The 26,374-nt window shown below is 31.8% G+C and overlaps 1 protein-coding gene across 1 annotated transcript; it reads left to right on the plus strand.

The window, feature by feature from the left end:
- LOC129225583 (uncharacterized) lies at positions 1-23,160 on the plus strand. The gene is made up of 8 exons (XM_054860034.1): positions 1-159; positions 1,922-2,014; positions 6,900-6,946; positions 7,746-7,853; positions 12,191-12,241; positions 18,235-18,318; positions 21,872-21,926; positions 22,950-23,160. Exons 1-7 carry the CDS (start codon positions 105-107, stop codon positions 21,923-21,925), a joined length of 492 nt encoding a protein of 163 aa, XP_054716009.1. The 5' UTR covers positions 1-104; the 3' UTR covers position 21,926; positions 22,950-23,160.
- Positions 23,161-26,374: the final 3,214 nt, after the last annotated feature.

The raw sequence follows: 26,374 nt of genomic DNA on the forward strand, positions 1-26,374 counted from the left end.
CAACTTTCGAAATCATGAAATTAGCTTCTCCAACTATAAATACAGTACTGAGTTACATAGCAATTATGTATTCGTCAAGTGCACTATTTATATGAGAAGCAAGGATGAAATGTGTTTCATTTATCGCCATCATTTTATTATTACATTTTTCAAAAGCAAGTAAGTCCTGTTTCATCATTGGCGGGTTTTTTTTCTTAAAATTGCGGATAAAATGTTTGGTCTAAGATTAAATAATAATGTAATGTAGTCTGACCAATAAATGAGCCCTTAAGCACAATTTCTTTTTCAGAAAATTATAATATCACTGAAAACTATAGCATTTGGTACATTAAAAGAATTTTAAAGTGTTATGTGTAACAATGAAAAAAAGAAAGAAAACAGAGAGAACTTTTGTAAGTCTGAAGCGGAAGACAAAATGCTTCCAGTCAAAATTCTTGAATTCTGTCGCCGACAGATGCTGTCACTGGCAGGATCACCAAAAATCTAAGGCACTTATATAGCAGTCACACAAGTTTTTAATACTTCATGTGCATTTAGCATGTAATGGAAGGAAAAACTGAAACTTTCCGAAATTTGAGTTACTTGATGTAGTTGTACAGCTGCTTTTAATCATTGTCAATTAGTTATCTAACAGATGGCGCTCTCTCGCTATGAAGCAGGAAAACCTTCATCAATCAGTCGGAGCTTGGCGTTGTTACATTTCATAACGAATACAAGATGTGCAAAAAATGGCAACGCAGTAAGATTTGACAAATGCACTGATTTCTAGTTTGTCGAAATAGACTGTTTTGAAGTAAATATGAAGATATTTTTCGGTTTGGGTAAAATAAAAATTTCAGTCACTGGGATTCTTGGCAGTTTTCTTCATTATCACCCAAATATAAAAAGCTAATATATTTCGTCGTATCTTTTATTAACTGAATAAATCGAAAAGTTGTCCAAAATTTGGTGTTCTCGCCAAAATCCTCATGAGATATATCCCTTTTACTGCTTCATTTCCATCTAATATCCAATGCATTAGGAAGCACTGCGTACAAAAATAAATGAAACCGTACCAAAAAATGAAATGTACAAAAATGCAAGTCTTGCTTTCACTGTCTTGTGTTAAAAGTTGTGAAATATCATGTAAAACCAAATCAGTTGTTTTAGTTAATGTCTTGGTAAGCATCTATTGAACAATCTACTCGACACGGGAACGAACTAAAGTGACTCTACCCTATTTGTAGCACAACCGCGCTCAATAGCAAGGGATGCTTAAAATCATTATTTATCTTAACTAATAACTCTCTAATTAAATGTAAGTTCTTTAAGTAAATGTAAAGAAAACGTTTCGCAATAAAATAGACCTTTAAAAAAATTTAGTTTACTTTTTTTGTCTATGTTCTAAAAAAATAAAGAATTATTTTTTACCAATAGTACGTAGTTGCAAAATAACATGAAAAAGTTTAGCCGACGACAAAAAAAAAAAAAAAGAAAGAAATAGATTAGTTCTATTTATTCATTTATTTATTTTTAACAAATTTACTTTTAACTCGCAGACGAAATTTTCCCAGTACACTATTAAACTGATACATATCGTCACCTCAGAACAACAATAGGATGGATATCTTACTGTTATTCCTGGGATTAGATGTATTACTGTTGCTCCGAGGTGACGATATATTGGTAAAAGGCTTGGGAGACTAAAACATTCTTCGAAATTATCAAAAAATACAGGAAAAGTAATAAAAGATTTTTTTTTAAAAACTTTATTTGAAAACAGCTTTGCCGCCATGTTGGTGTGATCGGTTGTCATTATTGGAGTTAAAAGCTGCATTACCTTCTTTTGAAATGTAAATTGTATTTCATACTAAATATAGTAACTATATACTATAGTAACTAGCTTTACAAATAATATATTTTTATTGCTCTCCCTTTATAGACGGGGATGATTCCGAAAGTGAATCTGAATCATCATCTGAACTGCCTCAGAATGAACTGATAAAATGCATCCGTAAACAGGCCTGTGATTGTGGTGAGCTTTCGATTCTTTTATTGAGATTTACACCAAAGTTTCCACTATGTAATATTATAACTTAAGAATAGACGCCAGATAGAAAAAAAAAGATCTTCTAAAGTTCGTGAAGACTCAAACGTATAATTTTAGGATGGTTTTAAAAATTTTTAGAACCACATTTCAGGCTCTTTGTAGTTCATTCTCAAGAGCCTTTAAAATGTGTATTAAGTGAAATATTCCTCGTAATTCTCATATATATATATATATATATATATATATATATATATATATATATATATATATATATATATATATATATATATATATATATATATATATATATATATATAATAGCCAATTCACTGAAAGAGTAACGCGCTGACGTCATCAACAAAGAAACTCATGCTAGAGCCTCTATATAGATAGGACGGCGCATCAGCTTAAGTTTAGCCATTTTGGATCGGATTTACATTGTCGCGCTGCTAGGATTACCACGGGCTTTCGCCAAATTTGCCGAAAATAACCCTTTATTTAATAAACAATTAACATGCCGCTAATAATCGCTCGCAGTGAACAATCACCAAACGCGATTACTCGCCAGAAAAGACAACGTGTCAAACACGTGCAGCGGTTCAAAAAGGCTAATCTTAAGCTGATGCGCCGGCTCGTATATATAAGGGCCTTAACATATGCCATAGCATCTGTGACGGCATTATTTCATTGTTGAAGCACCAAAAATTCAGTAAGCTATGAATAATTTGATAATATTTTTTGGCAATGTTTGACATGCAGAGAAATGCTTTATTTTGACGAGCCTGAATTAGATCCGGTAACTTAACTGTTTTAATGGTAATGCTGCAACTTTAGGAGAATGAAGAAACAAGAAATTGGTCAACAATGAACGCAATCTACTGGAGTTTGGGGTTAAGCCACTGGAGGAAAGTTTAAAATTTCAACTATCAAAATATCACCAAATATGCAATTGCTACGTTCAAACGTAGAAGCAATTTTCACCCCGTCTAACCTTGACGGACGATTTTCTAGTGAGCTAATAAAATGCATACGAAAACAGGCTTGTTATTTTGGTGAGCTCTAGACTTTCTGAATTTTATGATTTGTCAGTTTTTTCCATGAAATATTAACTTCGGGAAATAATACGAGGATGAAATTAAAATTTTGCAAAGTTCATGAAGACTTAACGAATATGTGATTTTTAGGAAGATTTTAAAAATTTAAGGTCGAATTCTCTCATTTAGATTCTTTGTGGTTCGTCCTCAAGAGCCTTTATGGATAAGGGTGGGCCTAAATTTGGGCGAAACTTCAACGCAAATGCGACAAATTAAGAAACTATCCAAAAAAGTTTTAAGTTTTTTTATGTGATCTTTGTTTCAGCATCGGCACCTTTTCCTCACTACCCTTCATCGAAATAAGAGAAATAAGTGTTTTTCGACCATTAAAGAAGACCTATTAAGAATTTGTGTTAAATGTAGTGTTTTAAGTCCTAACTTAAAATTGTTTCAAGACTCTTTGAATGTAGTGTAAATAAAACCTTCAAGCACCTGCCTGAAATGGACATGAAACATTCATATCTATTCAATGCACATTTGGGTTAAAAAAAAAAAATTTTTTTCAAGTCGCACACCTTCTCATATTTTTCCTTTTGGATCAAAACAATGGGGTTGTTTCCTTCAGTCAAAAGTAGTACTTTTTGGCACTGAAATTGATATAATAAGCAAAAAAAATTAAATATTTTCCCATTAAATACTTTCATTTTCCCAACAGTTATTTTTTAACTAATTTTTTAAAATGTCCGATTCTTCAAACAAGGCGTGGTATTGATAACGGTCATAAATGATGCTCTTTGGCGCATCTTTCTATTTATCGCGTTTCCACCTTATGATAATCAAGAAGCGAATTAAAATTGCGCTCTACGCTTGCTATCAACTAGAAATGAGATGGACTCAGCCCGGGCTCGGACTCGACAACCGAAAATAATTTTCGGGCTCGGGCGGGCTCGGACTCAAGCAAAGTTGTTCAATCGTCAATCTTCAAACAAATTCATAGCAAATAAGCATTTTCCTACTGTGAAAAAAGGAAAGTTTCATTTAAATCAGGTCTATCAATCTCAAATTTAACCCCTCCCCCCTTCCCCCCCCAAAAAAAACAGAAAATAAATTAACGTTTATTCATAGTGGTTTTTTTGAGCTTACTATTGCATTATGTCATACAGTAATGCATTTGAAGTGGAGCATTTTAAGAAAATTTAGAAACTTCTGTTAATGAAGCACATTTGACGTAACATTTTTAACCGACTTCAAAAAGGAGGCGGTTATCAGTTCATACCGTATGTATGTTTTTTTTTTTTTTTTTTGTCCACTCATAGCGTCTCACCTAGTGAACCGATTTTGATGATTCTTTTTTTAATGGATAGGGGATGGCTCAACTTAGGTCCCATTACTTTGTTTGACCATATTTGTTCTTTAGAAAAAATGTTATGGGCAAAAAACAGTAATTTTTATGCAATTTCCCTATTAAATGATATTGTAGCGAAGTTCGCACTTTTCATCCACGGATAACGGTGGCTCAGTGGTAGAATTATCTCCTCCCACGCGAGCGACCCGGGTTCAAATCCCGACTAGGACAAAGTGAATTTTACTCAAATTTCGTTTCTACTGTTTCCCGTATTTTCTCGAATGTTCTATTAATTTCTGTATCTTTCCAAGTCTGGAAAGTTCCAGCACTTTCTCAAGTTGTATATAAGGAAATGTAACGTTCATTCGTAAAACGTAACGTTCATTCTGAATAAAGATCTCGAGTTGAGACTAACGATTATTCACTTCATTTGGCTTTCACATTGTCTTCGCTATCTTCATCTACGTGACAATATGAAACTCATTGTTATAAAAGTTTGGTGCCATATAACAGTAACATTAATAGTAATTGTAATGATAATTTTGAATAAAGGCTTTTCTAAAGCAATACAGTGATATAGAGCCGAACTTCTTACTAGGTAACTTCTTACTTTTACTGAAATATCTGCATTTACACTAAAAAGAATAAAATAAAAAAATTTTGGAAAAAAAATAGAACCGACTTCAAAATTGCTCTAAAAAGTGAAAAATAATTTTATTCTTTATACACCATCGATAATACTTTTAAACATAATTTTTGAAGTTGGCGCAAAAAACAAAAAGTAAAATCCATTGTAACCATGCTTCGTTCATATTTTTATCAAAAAATCATCCAAAGTTAGGAACGAAACATTTATATCGTTACTCAAATATGCTGTCATCAATGCGTAATGCATGTGGTAGTGAAGAAACTGGACCTGGTTAAATTTATACTTGTAGTTGAGTTATGGCTGTGAATGATTTTATCGATCGTTTTTGCGCCAACTTCAAAAATTATGTTTAAAAGTATTATCGATGGTGTTTAAAGAATAAAATTATTTTTCACTTTTTAGAGCAATTTTGATCTATTTTTTTTTTTTCAAAATTTTTTTATTCATTAACAGAGAGATCTTGTCAGACTCTAGAAGGCTCAGTTTTTGATACAAGAAAGTTTCCTGAGGGCTCGGATTTTTTGGTCCGGGACAATATCACTCGGGCTCGGGCAGGTTCGGCTACAAATTTTCGGGCTCGGGCGGGCATGGGCTGTCAAAAATGAGCCCGAACTTATCTCTGCTATCAACCATATCGTTGCAAATACACGCGAGTAAAGATGCGAATTAATTATTTTCGACTGTGAATGGCAACACTGAATGGCATTTCATCATTTGTGATGTCATCGGCAGAAGTATAAACAATGAAAGCATACTGATTTAAGTTTTTTTTTTTTTAATATTAAACTTAAACAAATTATTTAAAAAATGGTCAGATCCTATGTTTTTAAGCATGCTCTTTCAGAAAAAAATACTTTTAAAATTTTGGAAACGACCCCATTGTAAAAAAAGTTTCTTATAATTTGAATAACGACAACCCTTGCGCCTGAAAGTATGAATCAGCCCTGTGTACTAAGCCGAATCAAAAAAAAAAAAAAAAAAAATCGAAAGTCCGAAATTTCATGTTGATAAAACATTGCCCCTATAGTACCACAATAGTTGTTGATATATATTGCCCCTATAGTACCACAATAGTTGTTGATATATATTGCCCCACATGTACCACAAAAATATTTATCCAAATTAAAAAATATTCAGGTGTCCAGCAGGAGGCCTAAAGTTTATAATTTTCTTCAAAAAAAATTTTTTTTTTCTATTTATCTTAAAAAAAAATACATATACATTTAAATAAAATATCAAATTAAAAAATCATTAGCGAACACATTTTCAAGTCAACATTTGCAAATGAATAGAAAAAAAAAAATATTTAAAATGAAAAATTTAGCTTAAACTTGAAAAAATCCATATTTTTAGTACTACGAGGCAGACTTAAATATTGCAAGAGAGCATAAATTTTAATTTAAAACTCTAATTAACGACTTTACTGTTTATATTTTTCAGCTTGATAACTTCTTAAAAATTTTAAAAATTACCTTACATTTTTTTAAAAAATATATACAAAAAAATAGACTTTTTTTTTGGGGGGGGGAGGGGGTACCCTAATGGACTCAAAGATTGACATAAGATTCATGAAATAACTGACATAAAGATTTCATGACATAAAGATGCCATGACACATAGATTTCGCTGCCAACAAAATTGCAAACTGAAAGTTGAATATATACATGTAAGTCTTTTTCAATCACACCAATGATAATAACTTCTGAACTTTGTTTTTCTTGTTGATAATTTTTTAAGTGGTTTGCTGCTATATTGGCAGACCCATAAACATTCAAGAAAAATTACTTTAAAAAAAATCTATGTCTTTAAAAATGCTCGGTTGTAATTTTCTTTTATTTGCAGGAAATGCGAATTCACTTCGGAAATGTATTGATAATACAGATGATGCGGTAAGATGCAGTTTATTTATTTTCAGATTTAAATTATAAATTAACAAACTCATATTGTTTTGAAAAATGTTTAATTTATTACACAAATTAATGTTAGTAAAATTACAACAGCTTTCTAAGGATTTGCTTCTAGTTTTTTCTTCATCTTAAGAGATTTTAAACTTTTAAAGAGCGGCTTTAAATGTGAACAAAAATGGTTAGGTATAATATATTTTCATAGTTATCAACATTTGTAGAGTGTTTTAAAACATTTTTTGCATACTTGAGACTTTACTGAGCTCTTTTAAATGTAATAACATTATTACTTTCTAATATTTCAAGAAATATATGTATCTAGGTAGACGAAAGAAGAATTTAAAAAAAAGTAATAACAATAATAATAATAATAATAATAATAATGTGCGTGTATATATATATATATATATATATATATATATATATATATATATATATATATATATATATATATATGTTTCTCGAACTATGTTTCTCTCTTTTTAAGAAAAAATGTTTACAGATTCTTTAACGTTAATTTCAGGATTTTTCATTACTTTTATTTTAGTGATACACCAATATTATTACTACTACACTCATCATCACCATTATCCTTACATTATTATCATTTTTTTCCTACATGCATTCTTAGTATCAACCTCCTCTTAATTATTTTACCATTATTATAATTTTTATCATCATCAACAGCAGTAGCATTACACGTAAAAGTTAATTAAATTATTGCATTAAGTTAAGATGGGGACGGTTCTTAATGTTTTATCTTTAATTATTTCTTGATTTTTAGACGGTTAACATTGTATTTAACAAGACTGCAACTTGTGCTGGACTGGAAAACACTAGAACATTTCAGGCCGTTGTGGAAAGTGCCTGCAACCAGGACAATGAAAGCTTGGTACGTAAAACAAATTCGGAAGTTCGAAGTTTCCTGACGATAAAACGTTGTCCCCAAAGAACCACATGATGTACTATTAAAATATTTATCCAAATTTAAAAATATTTAGTCGTCCAGAAGGAGGCCTAAAATTTGTAATTTTCTTCAAAAAATTGATTTTTTCTATACATTTTTATAAAAATGTGTGATATATTTTAAAAAGATAAACATCGACACTAAGTTCCGTGATTAGCGATAAATAGAAACTTTCGCGTCCTTGAAAATTTTTAAATTTCCCACGTAGTCCTACTCAAAATATGGATTTTTTCAAGTTCAAGTTAAATTTTTCATTTTTTAATATATTATTTTTTATTATTATTATTCATTTGAAAATGTTGGTTGAAAATGAGTTCGCTAATGATTTTCGAACTTGATATTTTAATGTATATTGTAATTATTTTAAAAATAAAATTGGAAAAATCCATTTTTTGATGAAAATCATGATTTTAGGCCTCCTGATGGACATTTAAATATTTTTTAATTTGGATAAATATTTTTGTGGTTCATGTGGGACCATAGGGGAAACGTTTTATCATAATGAAATTTCGAACTTCCAATTTTTTTTAAAATTACTATTTTTATTATTCGGTCTAGCACACAGGGTTGGGTTACACTTCCGGTGCAAGTCGGCACGGGTTGCCGTTGTTTAAATTACATGAAACTTTTTTACTACTGTTTTTACCTAAAAGGAAAAATATTAGATGGTGTGCGACTTGAAACATCAAGTGCCGTTTTTTTTTTCTTTGGACATGTGTACGTATGTATGTACCTCGCATAATTCGAAAATAGTTATCCGTAGAAGGATGACATTTTGTACGCATGACCTGTACAGCCTCTAGTAGCGCACTTCGTCTTTTTGTTACAATGAGTTTCACTAAAAGCGATTTAATTTCGAGGTGTTTACCATCTAAAACCATTTGAAGTAACATCATACATTAGCAACCACATGGCGATGTACAGCTAAGTTCTTTGTCTCCAATTTGGAGATGCATTGGCAAGTTGGAGACAAATTGGATGCCAAAAATGAGATACTTAATCTAAGGTGAATTTGGTGATATTTAGCGAGATCCTCGCAGATTTAACGTTAAACTTTATCGATATTTTTATAAGGAATATCTATTACGCTGTATTTCCAGCATCTATATCCTCGAAACAAAGGTGTAAAATCAATCTGGTTTCGTTACTTAAAATGTGCTTATTCTCACTGTAAAACACATTTGTACTGCAATTTTGTTTCTTTTACATTTTAGTTTGCACATTTAGTTTTTACTTGTACCATTGTATGTGTTAGGTATAAATGCAGAAAGTCAAAGAAACTATGTTCAAAAAATAAAAAATCATTGAAAACGAGCTGATGTGTGTGTGCATCACATGACTTCCTCTTACTCCAATTTAATGTCATTTCCCCATTATTGGCAGTTTTAATGTGATTCAATTGTTTACTCTCTAAATATCAACAACAGTGGCCAAATTGAAACCAAATTTTATATTAAAAAATAATCGCCAAATTTGTCGCCAAGTTGGCGACAAAATATGGCGACCAAAAGACTGGCAGTATAGACCAAAAGACTGGCGATATATCGCCAAGTGTCCGACAAATTATAATACACTCGAGTTTACATCGAAATTAACAATGATTTCCCCCCAAAAGGGGGAAAAAGACTCCCTTAGGAACATCCGAATGCAACCAAAAGAGAAGGTGCGCAACTAGGCCGCACCTGGAGTCTACATACCAAATTTCAACTTTCTAGGACATACTGTTTTAGAGTTATGTGAGATATATACACACATACGCATATACGCACACACATACGTACATACGGACGTCACGAGAAAATTCGTGGTAATTAACTCAGGGGTCGTCAAAATGGATATTTCGGGTGTCTGTAGGTTCCTAGGCATATATCCACGTGTGGTCGGGTCGGAAAAAAAAAAAAACTCAACATTCATTCGGGGGCGAGAAAAATGGAAAATAAGGCCGATTTTTGAGTGAATTTTTTTTTGCGAATACAATGCTTCCTTTTTTTGTAAAAGGAAGTAAAAATTATGCTTTAAAAAAGTATTACTTCTAATGAGCATTTGTGAGTACATGAACCCACTTCTTTTTAGTTATTAAAAATGTAGACTACTTAAAGGAGTGCAAGGAAGTCACGAATATGAGACTTTTTAATTAGTACAGTATAGCCTATTAAGGCTCTTGAGCCTAAAACCCCAATCAAATCAACCAGACTTTTTGACGAATAAAATGATTAAGCAACGAGAATGAAAAGTTAGCAACTGCACTCTTAGCATTAATGGCATTAATGCTTTTTACGTACTACGTTTTTCAAATTACCTTATTAAACGCTAAATCACTTCGTAAACAAGGGGTAGGGGAAAGTTTTGTACCTTGGAACATTGCTAATTTCTAAGGATCTATATTTAGCAGTCATGTTTTTGTAATCTTTAATAGCAATCTTTACCACTAAATGGTGCCATAGCGAAAATCAGCATAAATGAGTAAAATTGACGATTTTGAGAGAGAAGGAAAATTTCATGACTCCAAAGTAAATATTTTCTTCATTTTTATTTTATTTTCCGTCTATGTATTTGTAAAACTAATCAACTGATTTTTATTTTGTTATAAAAGAGAAGTACTTTAAATATTTTGTTTATGAGAAAATAATGAAAGTGCATCACCACCATTTTGGTTTTCTTAAACCCACGTAGTGATTGTACCTTGGGACAGGCAAACATTTTGTACCTTAGGACACGTTCCAATGTACAACATGTGCATGGTGCTTAATAATTAAGATATATTTAAGATTATGGAGCAATTTCTAATCTTATGTTGTCTTTTAAACACCTTTAATGTTCGATAAGAATTCATAATTCATTATTCATGATTTAATTCATTACCAGGAAATATATATATTTTTTTGTTTTTTGGTACAAAATTGGTTTAAGTGTATGGCTGTTTCCGGAATCATGAAGACTTTCCGATAGTACAACAGGGTGTGTCCCAATGTACAATAGGATGTTGCACCTTGGGACAGCTTGGAACTCTTACATTAAATGACTGGCAATATTTTTTTTTTCAAACTGACTGAATTTTAAAATATATATGGCACAAAAATATGTTGGGGAATTTTAATGTGACCTTTTAGATTTTAAATTTGATTTAAATAATTGATGTTAAAAATTAAAATATGAAAAGTGTCCCAAGGTTCTCTCCCCTACAGCTTATAGCAAAACATTTTACACTTATTGTTATTCCTTAAGTTAAAATTTTAGGTTATAAGTTAATTTAGATAGTTTATTCTTTATTATTCTTGGCGCTAGAGATGAAAGCAGTCGGAAAAAACCTGGAAAAGTTCGGAAAAAACCCGTTTTTTTTTTCTTCAAAAAGGTATATTTCCGATCCGGAAAAATTGAAAAATTGTATTTTTTCAACTTTTCAGGAAGTTCCAACTGAAATTTTCAGCAAAAAGCGATAAAAATAGAAATATCTCATACTTAAATTCTGATGCTATTTCTTTTTGGCTCCCAACCCCCTAAAATTCGAAACAAGGAACAACCTGTTTACAGTAACTCAATTTTTTTTTCAAAAATGCAAGTATAACTACTTTTACTGCTGTGCTTATAACGGCCGTATAGTTAACTGAAACTCCAGTGTAAGTTTTGGTTCAGCTCTAGAAACCATTACACCACTGTGGTTTGGGGTTTCTGTTGAAAAGATTTTTAAAAAAAAATCAATTTTGATTTGGAAAAATCTAAACTCAATAGCTTTAATTTTCAGACAGTAAAGTTACATTACAAGGAAGGGAAATCATACTTTTCTTTCAAAAAATATCAATACTGTTTGAAAGTCAGTAATAATTATTATTATTTCAAGTTTCAAAGGCAATCTAAAATAGAAAATGTAATTGTTATGATTAAATACACCTTGCCCAATATATTGGTTGAACGACGATTTGACTTATTTCTGGTGTTTGACCAAGAAAGATCTCAGTTACAAAACAAAAAGGGTTTTTTTTCTAATTAAACTTACCTTTATGTGTATTTCTGTTAAGCAGAAAAAGAAGATGTCTGCATTGCATATGTTTTTTAATGTTTAACCCTTAATATGTTCCAAGAAAAACAGAGCTATTAAGAAACTTTATTTTTATTCATAAAAAAAATCAAATATTTCGTTTTTTCCAATTTTTCCTGATAAACCCCGGAAAAAAAACGGGTTTTTCCCATTACTTTAAAATTTCTTTAACTTTACATCTCTGTACTAATATGTCCTTTTTCTCTCTCTTTTTCATTGGTTGTAGCTAGAATGTGCAGAGACAAATCTATTGCCAGATGATTTTCTAAATTTCATTGTAAGTATAAAAGTGTAACTTAATGCATATGAATATTCAGCATTGTCATTCTTTATTCTTTCAATGTGTGATTTTCAGGCACGGATCTACAAATTTCCGGCCCCCCTGCAAGAAAATCTGTGGGGACCCTTCCCAGAGACCAGTTAAAAAGCAACTTTAATAAGTCTAAGTGTTAGGGTTTTTTATTTTTTATTTATATTTTTTTTCAACTGAAAAAATAACAAATAACTCAACATCAAATGTACTAAAACGTGGATAAAATAATTGTCAAAATACCTTGCTATTTAAGTAGTAGTGAAACTTATTTGCATAGAATTATAATGAAAGTAGACATTTTTAAGCGCACTAGACTAAGCCGAAAAAAAAAAATCCTACATTTGCGAATGCCGAAAAAAGTAAATATATTTTTGTTTTCCGTCGAATTGGTGCATTTACAAGTTTTAAATCGATTTAATAACATCTTCAGGGAGTATTTTCTTGGTGATTGGCAACTACACAGTTTCAATTGGTTCTTTTTGTATTTTAAGAAAACTAAATTGGGTCTACTGACATATGGCATACGATGCATTCAAGAGTAAAAGGTTATAAATATGAAGTCCAACTATAAATATTGGTAAGCAAGAGGAATATCAGTAGAACGCAGAATGAGACCGCTTTAAAAAATTTCGAAAAATCCTTAATTTTTAAAATTAAACAGTTCCCCATTTAACTTCTTAAGAATATTTAAAATCTGTATTTAGCTACACTGTCAAGTACGTTGCCTTGCAAGTATTATCAGTTTGATTGTTTCATCAGCACTTGATTGAAAACAAAGGCTAGTTAGTCTGATTTTATGTTACACGTACATGTTTTTATTGCTTACAATACTAAGAGCCTCTATCAAATAAAGGTAATAGGTAGTACCCGGATTGTATTCAAATATTATTTTATTTCTTGAAGTTTTCATTCGGTCTCAAAATAATTTAGTTTTTTAAGTACAAAGTTGAATCTTTTTCTCGAAAAGTTTTTACGATATAGTTTCGTTTCCATTTCATGCTTAAAAACGCAGCCTAAATAAAATTAAAAAAAAAAAAACCTCTCTCTTTAACACATTGCTTTGCTTATCAGTTTGTATAAGGGGGTTAATTTATTTACAATACCTTAGTCCACACAGTGTTGCAAGAGTGAGCAGTAGCCAATATGATGACTTTTTGTTGTGGCTGACGACCTAAACTTTTATTGATGTCTAATCTTTGAGAGAATTATATTTTTGGCAAACATTGAAAAAAAGTAGCCTTTTTTTTTTTTTTTTTGACGATTCTAATAATCTGCTTTTGGGACAAAAAAGTCATTTGAAAGTAACACGAACAGAAAGAAAAATTACGCATACGACATACTCGTGCAAACATAATGGCGTTTCAAAAAGCAGTGAAAAAATGTAAGCAGTCAAAGAAAAAAAAAAATTCATTTTTCGAGTTATATTTATAAAATTTATTCTCTAACTTTCTTTGCGTTTTTCTAACAATTATTTCTTTTCATACTATAAGTGTAATAGTCTATTCATTATGCGCTATTTAGAAAGAAAATAAAAATTAATCTTGAGAAGGCTGGGAAAGGAACTTCTGGTCACTCGAACCACTGATTACTCTAAGGTTTTAACCAGTCCCTCAACTGCTGAAACCTCTTACAATAAAGTTCAGTTAATGAAGTCAAATAATATTAGCAGAGACGTTATTTCTTGAAATAATTTTTCACGCAATGGCATTGTTCATATGACTCGCTATATATTAATCACAAAGTGATAAAAAATCACGGCAAAGTGAAATCAAAAAGCAGTCTTGATTTCTTAGAAAAAATAATAACAACTTTAGGTGTCCGTGTTTAAAGCAATTATATTTTTAAAAAAAATGGTGATAAGCTTTGTACAATAAGTTTTACCTTAATTTTCAATTATTTGGCACGAATTTCCATTTTCTTAATGGTTTATTTAATTATTTAGTATAATTAAAATAATTTTTTGCGTATTGATTTCATTATTATTGTAACTAGTGATTCCAATACCGGTATACCGGTGTACTGAATACCGGTATTTCGAGCAATATTGCAATTTCGTAATACCGGTATTTGCTGAGGTAAAATACCGGTATTTTTGGCATTAGCCGAAACTAATAAATAGTTTAAATTTAACTTGTTAAACATCTACTTATATAGTTTTAAAAAACATTTCTTTTTCCATGATACAGAACAAAAATCAATCTATTGATGTAAAAATTTGGCTTCAAAAGCACGAACTAATAGAATATCATTAAACAAAAGTAGCGGAAGGATTGCAAAATGATATTTTTATTACTAGATGGTGAGATAAATCGCATTTTTGTGGACCATGTTTTTATTTTTCCTATTTCCATGGTCTCTCACTTTTCCTTTTGTGAAAGTGAATTTCGAATGTATTTATTCTATGAATAATTTATTCCAACCATCAATTGCAGTAATACTTTATGATATTTTCTTTAAATATTTGTCTCAACTGTACTGCATTTTCACAAAAAAAACTTTTTCTGGTTAGTAAAGCAAATGGTAATTTGTTGTCACCGGCATTGGTTTGTTGCAATGTCAAGTTTTATAGTTGGTAGGATAATATTTAAAAATTATATAGTGCCTTAAAATTTTGCATAGAGATTAAGCATAATCATTTGGAACGAAATTTTCAGATCTATACATAATTATAATTATACAGCATTTTGAGAAAAATGCAAAAACGAATAACAGAAACTAACAAGATCAAATTTAGTCAACTAGCTATAAATCTGAAAAAAATTATAATAATAATACATATAATACAAAAGAAACACACACACACAAAGGGATTTTTCCAAAAATAACACGCAAGAAGCTAAATTATTTGAAGATGAAGAACTTCTAGACAAATTAAGAAGGTGTATCGCAGATTGTTAACAGTACCACCTGCCTGTGTGAATTCAGAAAAAGTATTTTCAACTGTAGGAAAGGTGAGCACTAAATGAGTTTCAGGCTTGGAGATAATTCAATAGATGCAGTATGTTTTACACTATTATTGATTATTTATTATGACATCTGTTCCTTCATTTTATATTTGTTCACAATACGTTTTCATAAACAATACAAGTTTTGCACAAGATTATCAAATGCGGCAACGAAACACTATGTTTCCAAGGATTTTATAAGAAATTTCAAATATCGGTATTAATACCGGTATACCGGTATCACGTTTTAAAAATACCGAATACTGGTATTGAATTTTTGATCCGATATTGCAATCCCTAACTGTAACCAAATAATATTGAAAGTGTTAAGATGAACTGAAGTATAGCAATTGTTTCACGCTGCACAGACGGGTATTTGAGCCAAATCGTTGACCAAAAGTCGAAAGTGTCAACTTTACTGGTTATTGTCGGTCCTGATTCTCAAAACAGGCGGATAAACATGGCAGTATGTAAAATTGTACATTTTTCATTGAAACTAACCATAAAAATTTACCAGCAGTCGGAACTTCACACTTTCATGATTCGGTTGTCCTTGTTTGGGACATTAAAGTTTTTCATCAAACCTTCCTTGTCTTTTTTGTCAGTTTGGCAAAGTTTTTCAACAAACCTTCCTTGTCTGTGTTGTCCTTGTCAATTTTACATACTGCCATTATAAACATGGCAGTATGTAAAATTGTTCATTTTTCATTGAAACTAACCATAAAAATTTACCTGCAGTCGGAACTTCATACTTTCATGATTCGGTTGTCCTTGTTTGGGACATTAAAGTTTTTCATCAAACCTTCCTTGTCTTTTTTGTCAGTTTGGCAAAGTTTTTCAACAAACCTTCCTTGTCTGTGTTGTCCTTGTCAATTTTACATACTGCCATTATAAACATGGCAGTATGTAAAATTGTTCATTTTTCATTGAAACTAACCATAAAAATTTACCAGCAGTCAGAACTTCACACTTTCATGATTCGATTGTCCTTGTTTGGGACATTAAAGTTTTTTAACAAACCTTCCTTGTCTTACTTTTCAAGTTGAAAGTAATATTAGAAGAAACATTTATTATGGAAAGGCTCGAGCAAGGTTTGTACTCTATTATTCAACAATTTATATGCATATATTTTTATTGTTTCATTTAATCCCTTTCTTCAAGCCTCACAAAAACTCATCCCTGTCTTTTTTTTTTTTTGTAATTGCATGTTTTTAAATATTGTGCTCCTACTTCCAAGTTTTCCTATAACACTGTCTGTTTTGAAAATCTGACGCAAAAGTTTGTACCAGTTTGCACGGAAAAATAATAAAGCTATAAAGAGAGCAAGCTATTAATTTCATAAATTTTCCTTTTTTCCGTTATTTAAGGGCTCACAGTTTTTATTAAGGTGCTTAAAGTCAAAGTAATTACAGGATATTATAAATTATTCAATAGAAAGACAATTTGATTCTACTGACTTCAAAGTCAGACCTAGAAATAAAACGAGTTGCTATTTTTCAATTTCGAAATTTTCTGATAAGATAAATACACAATTTCAGCTAGTTTCATTTCTATTTGTTTGAACTTTGCATCAAATAGCCTTTATGTAATGTCTTTTATAATATTGTGTAGTTGCTTTTGAGTCGCACTCATGACTGAAGCCATAGAATCTAAAAGTAATCGAAAAGCTCAAAATTATGAAACTAATAGTGTGTTCTATTTAAAGCTTTATTATTTTTTCGGGCGAACTCGGGCAAACTTTTGCTGCAGATTATCAAATTAGACATTCTAAAGTTACAAAAGGTATAAGTTAGAAGTAATACCAATGAGTACGTAGTGTTTAAAACCATTCATTTACATAAAAAAATTTTTCAAAAAAATGCATGATATTTTTGTGAGGCTTCATAAATTGCATTAAAAAATAGTAACAGTCTTAAAAAGTAAAAATTGATGAATAATAGAATACAAACATTCCCCAAGTCCATCCATAATAAATTTTTCTTCCTATAACTTTAACACGAAAAATAAGACATTGAAGGTTTATTGAAAATCTCGAATGTCGTAAACAAAGACAACCGAATCATTAAAGAGCTAAGTTCCAACTGCTCGCAAATATTTATGGATAGTTTCAGTGAAAAAAGAACACTTCCACATAATAGCATGTTTATCGACTTTTTTTGAGACTTAAGGCCGACACCAATCAGTAAAGTTGACATTTCGACTTTTAGGCAGCTTTTTGGCTACGTGCGCTGGAGCAAACCTAATCTGGCAGCATTGTGGAGGCTACGCAGATCGTAATCACAGTATTACAATGCTACGAGGTTAGGTTTGTCCCGTAAATTAAAGAAATTTACATAGACAGGCCTCGTCTACGGTAAAAAAGAGATGAAATTGAATACAGAATTATGGGATACAGTGGTGCAGTTATGGGCAGGGTTATGATAACAACCGAAGGAAGTAGCTAATGGGTTGGTTTACATTTTAATTCATGTTGTAATGCAATTTCAAAAACGTGCTTCATAAACTTGCAAAAATATTACAAGTTTCAATTAACTACCAGTTGAGACTCAGTAATGAATTGTTTTGAATCAAAATGTATCTCGAAATATTCAGCAAGAAACTAAGGATCTTCGTATACAGCGGTGCAACTTCCGGCTTCAATTTTTTAGTATAGCGGGGCCTCTCTATGTAATTTCTTTACTCGATGGTTTGCCTAGTTTTCTTTTATTTTCTTTCTTCTTTTATTTCATTTATCAAACTATTTATTTATTTTTTAGTGTTTATTTTGTAAAACATATGTATGTTATTGTTATAGTCATTATTAACTATAGTTGACGACAATCTTTTTCACTTATTTATTTATCTATTTATTTTGCAAAAAATGCATTAAAAAAACTCTCACCTGTCTACGAATTTGTTTTTTCTTTTCCTATTCTTTTCTTTTCCTTTTTTTATTTTTTATTTTTTTATTTTTACCAGTAGTGGATAGTAAAAGGTTGGGAGACCGCTGTATTAATACGCTTTTCATTTCAGAGGCTAATCTATGGAGATCTCCAGTTTGAAACAAATGGCGAAGAAGAAAGACGAAACGAGGAAAAAAGCATCTTTTATTTCTTGGTAAGTTAAATATTTTATTTGCTGTTGCATATGGCTTTATTTGAAAAATCAATCCACACATTTAAGACGGTTTGGGTGTCGGATAAGAACAAGTTAGATAGTTCAATTCACATGCAATTAAGACGAGAACTAAGACAAATAAGCAAAGGAACATAAAGTAAAACAAGATTAAAAATCAAATAGAAATTATAGGAACATAAGACAAAAATTTGATCTTTACAAATGAGTTCCTAAAAACTCTCGCGTTCTAGAATATCTTGCTTATTTCTCCTGCTCGCGAAAATTATACTCTTGCACAAATTAACTCCTTATTTGCCAGAAAATCCTGCAAAGCTACAATGTCCAAAGACTGCACTGAGCACTCATTTGGGGCTCAGCCAATCAAGACGGCCCTTAACTGAGCTAAGAGAGACACCACTTGATTAAAACGCTGAGTTTATTTTGATACTTGGTAGCTAAAAATATTTTTCCCAAAAGTGAGAAATATGCGCTCATACAACTTGCAGCAGTTAGGAAGCTTTTTCGCAAAGACACGTGATTTCCCCAGAAAACCGATGGAAACCTGTGAAAACCCCGGAACGTTCTCCGGAAATAATCTGTTAAGTTTCGGAATTTTCTTACTCTCTTTCTTCGTAGTATTTCGCTATTGTGTCGAAGAAATTTAAATAGAAACAACTTCCAAACCATTAATAATTATCAGATCTATGTTTGAAACAGGATATTTCTCTGCGTGAGAGAATCCGAAAATCAAAAGTTGCATTAGTTCGATCAACCATAAAACTTTGAAAAAGAAGTGAATCTTCTTGATGACAGAAACACAATAATTTTAAATTGTTCCAGAGTCTGGGACTGCTCGAAAAAGCTTCTGTAAAACTGCACATTAAAAAAATAGTGCAAATTTTCAGAAAGAAAATACAGTTATCGTCGCTTAATGTGATCATTTTGAAACGAGTATAGTTTGATAACAATAACCGAAAAGAATCCAGGACACAACAACATAATGATTTTTTTCAATTAAGAAGCATTCATTTTTACAACTGTAATTTAGAATGGCAATGAGTCAACTAAACGCAGTTATAAATTATAAATTACTAAATTAGCAGAAAGGAAAAGCAGTTTTTCCATCGATTAAACCATCCGGCCGATGCTACGAAATCTTTTTTGTCCATTTTTCAAGAAAATTCTTCTGATTTTCGTCGCATTAACGGACCATTTACTCGCGTATCCTTTTCCCTGAGATTCGCTAATTACAGCTTAAGGTTCAGATTATGAAAATAAATCAGACAAATATACATGCAAAATTTTAAGCAAATATATAAGAAAATTTCTGAGATATATCACGCACGCAAATCAAGAAACCGACACCTGAGAAAAAGAGGCTTAAACAGCTGCTGTTCATAAATCTCTATGGAGAGAGTTTACGCATGTTTACGATAACTTGAGAAAAAATTGCGTATGGTAACAAATAAGGTATCAAATTGTTCAGAATTAAATTATGCGTAATATATTAATTTTTCAGAAAGTTGAAAATTTTGAAGATTGAAGGTCCTTAGACCCCTTAAAAGCAGATTCAACTTCACCATATTTTCAAGCACGTTTTAGCTTGCTATTTAAATTCTTATTTAGCTTCACTTTGTTTTCAATTTTGTCACGATTTGTTGTAACTTACAAAGCAAGGGCTGAGAAATGTTTAGTTGTTCTGCAGCAGCTCATTGACTCATCACGGTTAAATTGTAAAGCGTTTCAAAATGTCAATTTTTTGATCGTAAATCATTGCACTTGTTCTCTATGGCAAAAATCATTGACCGTTTCGACTTGAAGTTTTTAGAATAACTGAGCAGGTAGAAAAATTCTTCTGCTTCACTGATAAGAAGGAAACTTGTTTTCCGGAAGATATTTGTCTGGATTTACCTTTGTAATTTCTGTTGATTGAGGAACCAAAAAGGGGGAAAATTGATGAAAGAGTGATAACAATAACGAAGACACTGATTACAATATACGACTTTTTGAAGACAGGTTAATATACAAGTGGGAATGGGGTCGTTTCCCAAATTTTAAAAATATTTTTTTTTTTCTGAAAGAGCATGCTTAAAAACATTGGATTGGACCATTTTCTTAAATAATTTGGCTAAGTTTAGTATTTCTTAAAAATTATTTTAATCGTGCGCTTTCATCGTTTACGCTTCTGCCGATGACATCATAAATGATGAAATGCCATTCACGGATCATAATATTTAATTCGCATCTTTATTCATATGTAGTGGCAACGATAGGGTTGATAGCAAGCGTAGAGCGCAATATTTAATTCGCTGCTTGATTATCAAGACGTGGAACCGCCAGTGGAAATGCGCAAAAGTACATCATTTGTGACGTCATAAAAGTCACGCCTTGTTTTCAAAATCGGGCACTTTAAAAAAGTAATTAAAAATTGAACGTTGGGAAAAGAAAAGTTTTTTCTCGCTCCATGTTTTTTTTTATTTTTTTTTTTTTTGCTTATTCTATCAATTTCAGTGACTAAAAGTAGTACTTTTGACTGAAGGAAACAACCCCATTCGTGATTCTTATAACGAAACGAATGATAACATTAACCGTGATCACATTAACCGACGCCAACTGTTGATAGAGAGAAACATGAAATAGAAAATCTTTTGTCACCGAAAAATTGCAGAAATTCTGAGTTGGTTTCTAGTTTTCTTCTTCAAAGTAGAAAAATATGCTGTGAAATAAATATTGAAATGCATTTGCCCTATAGTTTTATGTAACTCATTAATATTTAATAAATAAATAAATTATTAGCGAATACATATTGAGAAGCATTTTGATTCTATCACCATGCTAAATTTGTAATGATATTTTTATTAATTTGGCACCGATTAAAAACTAAAACATTTGCTTGTGTTAACATTTGGCGTTGAACAGAAATTTGAATTCTTTATTAATCCTAATCTAATAAGTGAATTTGCTGTAGATGATTTCCGCTAAAAATGAAGAAAATTTAAATTTCAATTTCAACTTTTTTTTTCACATTTTTTATGAAAAAAAATCTTTTACCAGAAATAAAAGTTTTGCTAAAAAATAATTGCCATTATTTCAGAAACTTCGAATATATTTCTACTTTGTACTATGAAAAAAAAGGGGAAAAAATAATAAATAAATGTAAAATAATAATTTTGAAAAGATAGTTTGGACTGGCTGATTTATTTTACGAACTTTGTAAATTCAAATTACTTTGCTTTACATGCAAAAGGAAGAGCCGCTAACGGTTGTAACTTAGATATAAAGTGAGTATTAGAACGCACATCATTAATTTTTGTTCCTTTTTTAAATATAAGTACATTGCGATAGTTGTTCTCAACGTTGAAATTTTATATTTTAAATACTTTGCAATCTAAGGCAATGTCGAGAGAGAAAGACAAGAAGTTATTTTACAAAGTTGATGTTCATATTAGAAAAAAAAAATACTCACTTTATTTTTAGACGAACTTCTTTTCTATTGATTGATTTTACTTGAAAACTCCTGAATAATGTGTAAAACTATTTCCCTGTTTTTCAGAATTGTGTGCCGACAGTTTTGACAAAATGTAGAGTTCCTGGAGAATCATGTTAAGGTAAAAAAAAATTTATATAGAAATCTGAATTGCAGGGTTTTTTATAATCCTCTCTGGGGCTTCAAGGAGCTGCAATAAAAATTTTAAAAAAATAAATAAATAAAATAAAGCAAATACAGTAAAAAAATTACTGTTCTTTGTGCGGGGGCTCTAACCTTTCCGACACAGATTTTTTTTTTTTTTTCGGTACCAATCCAGACAACAATTCGATACATACAACAATTTTGGTGCATTTTCGAGTCCCCCCCCCCCCCCTTAAAAAATCTATACCTCCCAGTAAAGGCGGGCCCCACAAATTGGAAACCACTATGTTAAGCGGTAGACCGAGCTCTCTGACAAAGAAAGTCTGAAGGTAGATTTTGAGTCTTATCCGATTGAAAATATCGATTTTTTTAAACAAATGTCCTGAAATCGCCTCTAAACGTTTCAGTGATCATTCATTTCTATTAGATCGTTTCTGAACATCCATAATTATTTTTATACAAGTAGAACCGGCCTCAAATTAAAATACCGGACTTTGGGGGAGCTTATTCTCTCCTTGATGACGTTAGGAGGGAAAATGGGATTCGAGGGTTTTCCCCGAGAATTTTTTTCGAAATTCAAGTTTCTGAAATACATCCGGAACTGTGATGGTCCCTTGGTTGCTACATTTTGAGTTTGGGTCCTATGTGTACAAAGTTTTAGTGCTTCATGATGGGTTCACCCGGGGTCGCCGCGAAAGTATCGGAGACTTATATCCGTTACTTTCGCAACAAAATTATTCTAATTTGTTATCAAACTCTTTTGAACTATGGAACAAAATGTAGAAAAGAGATTAGTTCAGAGGAAATCACTTTTATGAAAACGTCCGCGAGATTTCCCATTATTCACAGATCCCCGAATATGTTATTTCCAAATGAAATTTAAGGAAATTTTTGACACAAATGTGTACTTAACATTTTCGATGTAAATAAATGAGTTGATACGTTCTCTTAAAATGAATAATGTAAAAAAATGCTATGAACCAATTGTATTTCTTTGCAGAAGTCTTCTCAAGACTTCATAAATAAAGATTGATTGCAAAAGGAACAATACTCACTGAAAATGTCTACGGCGTTTTGCTGTTTTGAAGAGCCACAAACAAAAGTAAAGTTTTTGTAAAGAACTTAAAGGACAAAGCTCTAAGTGTGTATCAAAAATGTATGCAGGAAGTATTTGTTCAAGTTCGAAATAAATAAACTTTTTATTTAGTTTATTTTATATTAAAGTATGCTTATGGCATAATGACATTCTTAGTGGTTTTTCTTGTCTACTTCATTTCAACACAATAAATGTGTTATGTCAAGAAATTAATTTGTGGTAACATGACACATGTTGAACATCAAGGGACAGCATAGGATTGTTTCCTTCAGTTGAATTTGATCTTTTTAGTGCTTAAAATATAATGTAAATCTAGAAAAATGGAGAAAACATAAAAATACTGTTTGCATAGCTAAAAAAAATAATTGCATATCATATATCAGTCATTCCATGTCAAATTACTCAGTGGTCCCCACCTGACTATCTCCGATTTAAAGCTCATTTTTTCATCTATATCTGAAAGAACACTATCGAAAAAAAAAAAACTCATTTTAATTGGAAAAAATCTGATATTTTTAATGGTTTTATCGAAAAGAAGATGCAAGGTGACAAACTCGAGCTACAGAAAATTGAAAACATGCTATTTTTCATGCTAAGGATTTTGATGGTCAATTTGAATCACAATATCTTTTACAAAACGCTCTGAAACTGTGATGCATTCAAAACAAGTGTTTAAACAATAGATTTAGGAAGTACGAGCTTTTGAATTATTTTCGTTCCCCCCCCCCCAAGGGAAAATCCAGGAAACAATTTCTTCACCGAGCTTTGTCAAGCTTTTGCATGCGTGCTACGCAAAAAGTAACGAGCTCAAGCTCACAAAAATACTTTATGTATAACGTATAACAGTCAAAAGTACTTAAAGCTCCAATTCCAAGCTTTCAGTGTGATAAAATTGTCTGTAATTTTAGCCTAAACAAGGCAATTCTTTACGACAGACAGCATCTCAAACTTGTCCATGGAAGCACACAATCGAAGAAAAAACATTATTTTGATAGGAAAAAATATAATGTGCTTAATGGTTCTAACGAAAAGAAGATGCAAGGTGACAGAACTTATACTTCTGTGAATTGAAAACATTATTTTTTCCTGTGACTGGTTTTGTTGACCAATTTGGATGACAATTTCATTTAAAAAATCAGTATTTACACCCTACAATTGAAACTCATTGAAAACAAGTATTTTGAAGGTAGGATTACGAAGTACGAGTTTTTGAATTATCTTTGTTCAGGATTTATGCGACCTAAAATCCCGGAAAAAATTTCCCCACCGCGCAATCTCAAGAGTTTACATGCTAAATACACTAACACTAATGAGCTCAAACTCAAAAAAAAAAAAAAAAAAAAAAAAAAAAAAAACTAGCAGTACTATAACAAAAGTATTTACAGTCAAAAGTACTTTAAACTCTAAAAATACTAGGCTTCCAGTGTGTTAATATTTTTTAAACTCTTCCGCCATTTTGGAGCATTTTTGTATGAGGCCCTAGATTTGCAAGGATTTGGATCTTGGAAGCGGAAAATTTGCATAGGTTAGTTTTAAAGGCAACTCTTGCTCCTCTATTAAATGTCGTCCAATTTGGAGATGTTCAGGTGGGATCGGTCAGAAAAGTCAGGTCTGTTGATGTAGAGTAGAGAGAATGACTTATATATTATTTCTCAAAGGTGTTTTTTTTTTCTTTTGTGAAGGAACCATAACTTCCTCAATACTACATCGAACTTCATAAAAACTAGCATGTTGTGGCCATCACAAAACTTTCTTCTGTATATATCTTTCTTATAATTCTGATCATTCCCCATGCTTGACGAGGAAGCAATATTCCCAACAAAAACAAAATTACACAAGCCAAAACTTGACGATCATCCCAATTCCCGATTTATTTTAAAAGTCAAAGCAAAGAATGAAAATTTAAAATTATTTTAAAAGCCTTGCTTAAATTAATTTCAAACATTTTGTTAACAAGCACAAGATGGCAACAGTTAAAAAGTTTAAATCATTGCGATTTTCTGGTCAATTTCCAACAATTAAAATCACGCGAAATGCGCAGACGACCGTCTGTTACGATTCATCTTTCTTACTGTTGCATTTATAAAGCCATTTTTATTCGCACAAAAGAAAAAAAATAATAATAATAATTTGAATTCTGAAATTTTGAATTCAAATTATGTGTTTCGCAATCACGAGTTGTGACAGGACCCTACTCATTGGAGTTATTGTTTCTAGAAACGGCTCCTGTGCCTGCCCCTCCACCTGGGCAGTTACGTGTGTATAGATGTGTGTGTGCTCGCTAGTAGGTGTGTGTATGTGTGTGAAGGCGTGTGTGAGTGTGAGAGCGTGCGTGTGTGTAGGACATGGACGTCACCAACCAGGAGAAGCGGGTTCCGGAGGACAGTGCTCAGGATCAGAGGAGCCGTGCCTGCAGAGGACGGTAGGCGATGGTTCTGCAGAGGCCCCTGGTCCAAGCTGAAACACAAGGAACCGGACATCAAAGACGGTCAAGTGAGAACAATAAGCAATCGTGATTGCTCAAATAATAATAATAATTATAATAATAATAATAATTTGAAATCTAAAATTTTGAATTCAAATTATGTTTTCGCAATCACTAACTGCAACAGGACCATGCTCATTGGAGTTATTGTTTCTAGAAAGAGAAAGAACTTTTGTTCCTCCAAGCCTGGCCTTCCTCTAGGGCGGTTACGTATCGTTGTGTATGTGTATGTGTAGGCTTGTATGTGTGCGTAGACCTATGTGTATGTACGTTGGCGTGTGTGTAGTGTATGTGTGAAAAGACGCGTGTGTGAGTGTATGAGTGTGTGTGAACGTTCGTGTATGTAGGACATGATGGACGCCACCGACCAGTTGAAGCGGCTTCCGGAGGACAGTGCTCAGGATCAGAGGAGCCATGCCTGCAGAGGACGGTAGGCGATGGTGCTGCAGACATGGCGACCGGAGGAGCCATGCCTGCAGAGGGCGGTGGGGTTAAAAAAGGAACCAAACATCAAGGACGGAAGAATGAAAATAATTAGCAATCGTGATTGCTCAAAAAAGAAAAAAAAAATCAGCCCCCCATGGAACGATTGGCGCCAAAATTGAACCAACGTCTGTTTACATATGGATTCACATTTATTCCAAATTTCATCCAAAACGTAGCATTACTTCTTGAGATATGGCACTCACAATGGACACAAAAAAAGAACGTTCGATTGCGCCACTCCCTTTTCAGATATTGACGCCAAAATGGAATCACTCTTATACCTCTAAGGGCTACTTGTTGTTAAATTCTTGTTTGATTCCGTTCATTATTTCTTGAGATACAGCAGTCACAATTGACT

The sequence above is a fragment of the Uloborus diversus genome, chromosome 7 (assembly GCF_026930045.1).
Source record: "Uloborus diversus isolate 005 chromosome 7, Udiv.v.3.1, whole genome shotgun sequence".
NCBI classification, from domain to species: domain Eukaryota; kingdom Metazoa; phylum Arthropoda; class Arachnida; order Araneae; family Uloboridae; genus Uloborus; species Uloborus diversus.

Coding starts and splice junctions, on each gene's coding strand:
- LOC129225583 (XM_054860034.1), top strand. CDS start 105: ATGAAATGTGTTTCATTTATCGCCATCATTTTATTATTACATTTTTCA. Junction 160..1,921: donor ATTACATTTTTCAAAAGCAA/GTAAGTCCTGTT, acceptor CTCCCTTTATAG/ACGGGGATGATTCCGAAAGT. Junction 7,854..12,190: donor ACCAGGACAATGAAAGCTTG/GTACGTAAAACA, acceptor CATTGGTTGTAG/CTAGAATGTGCAGAGACAAA.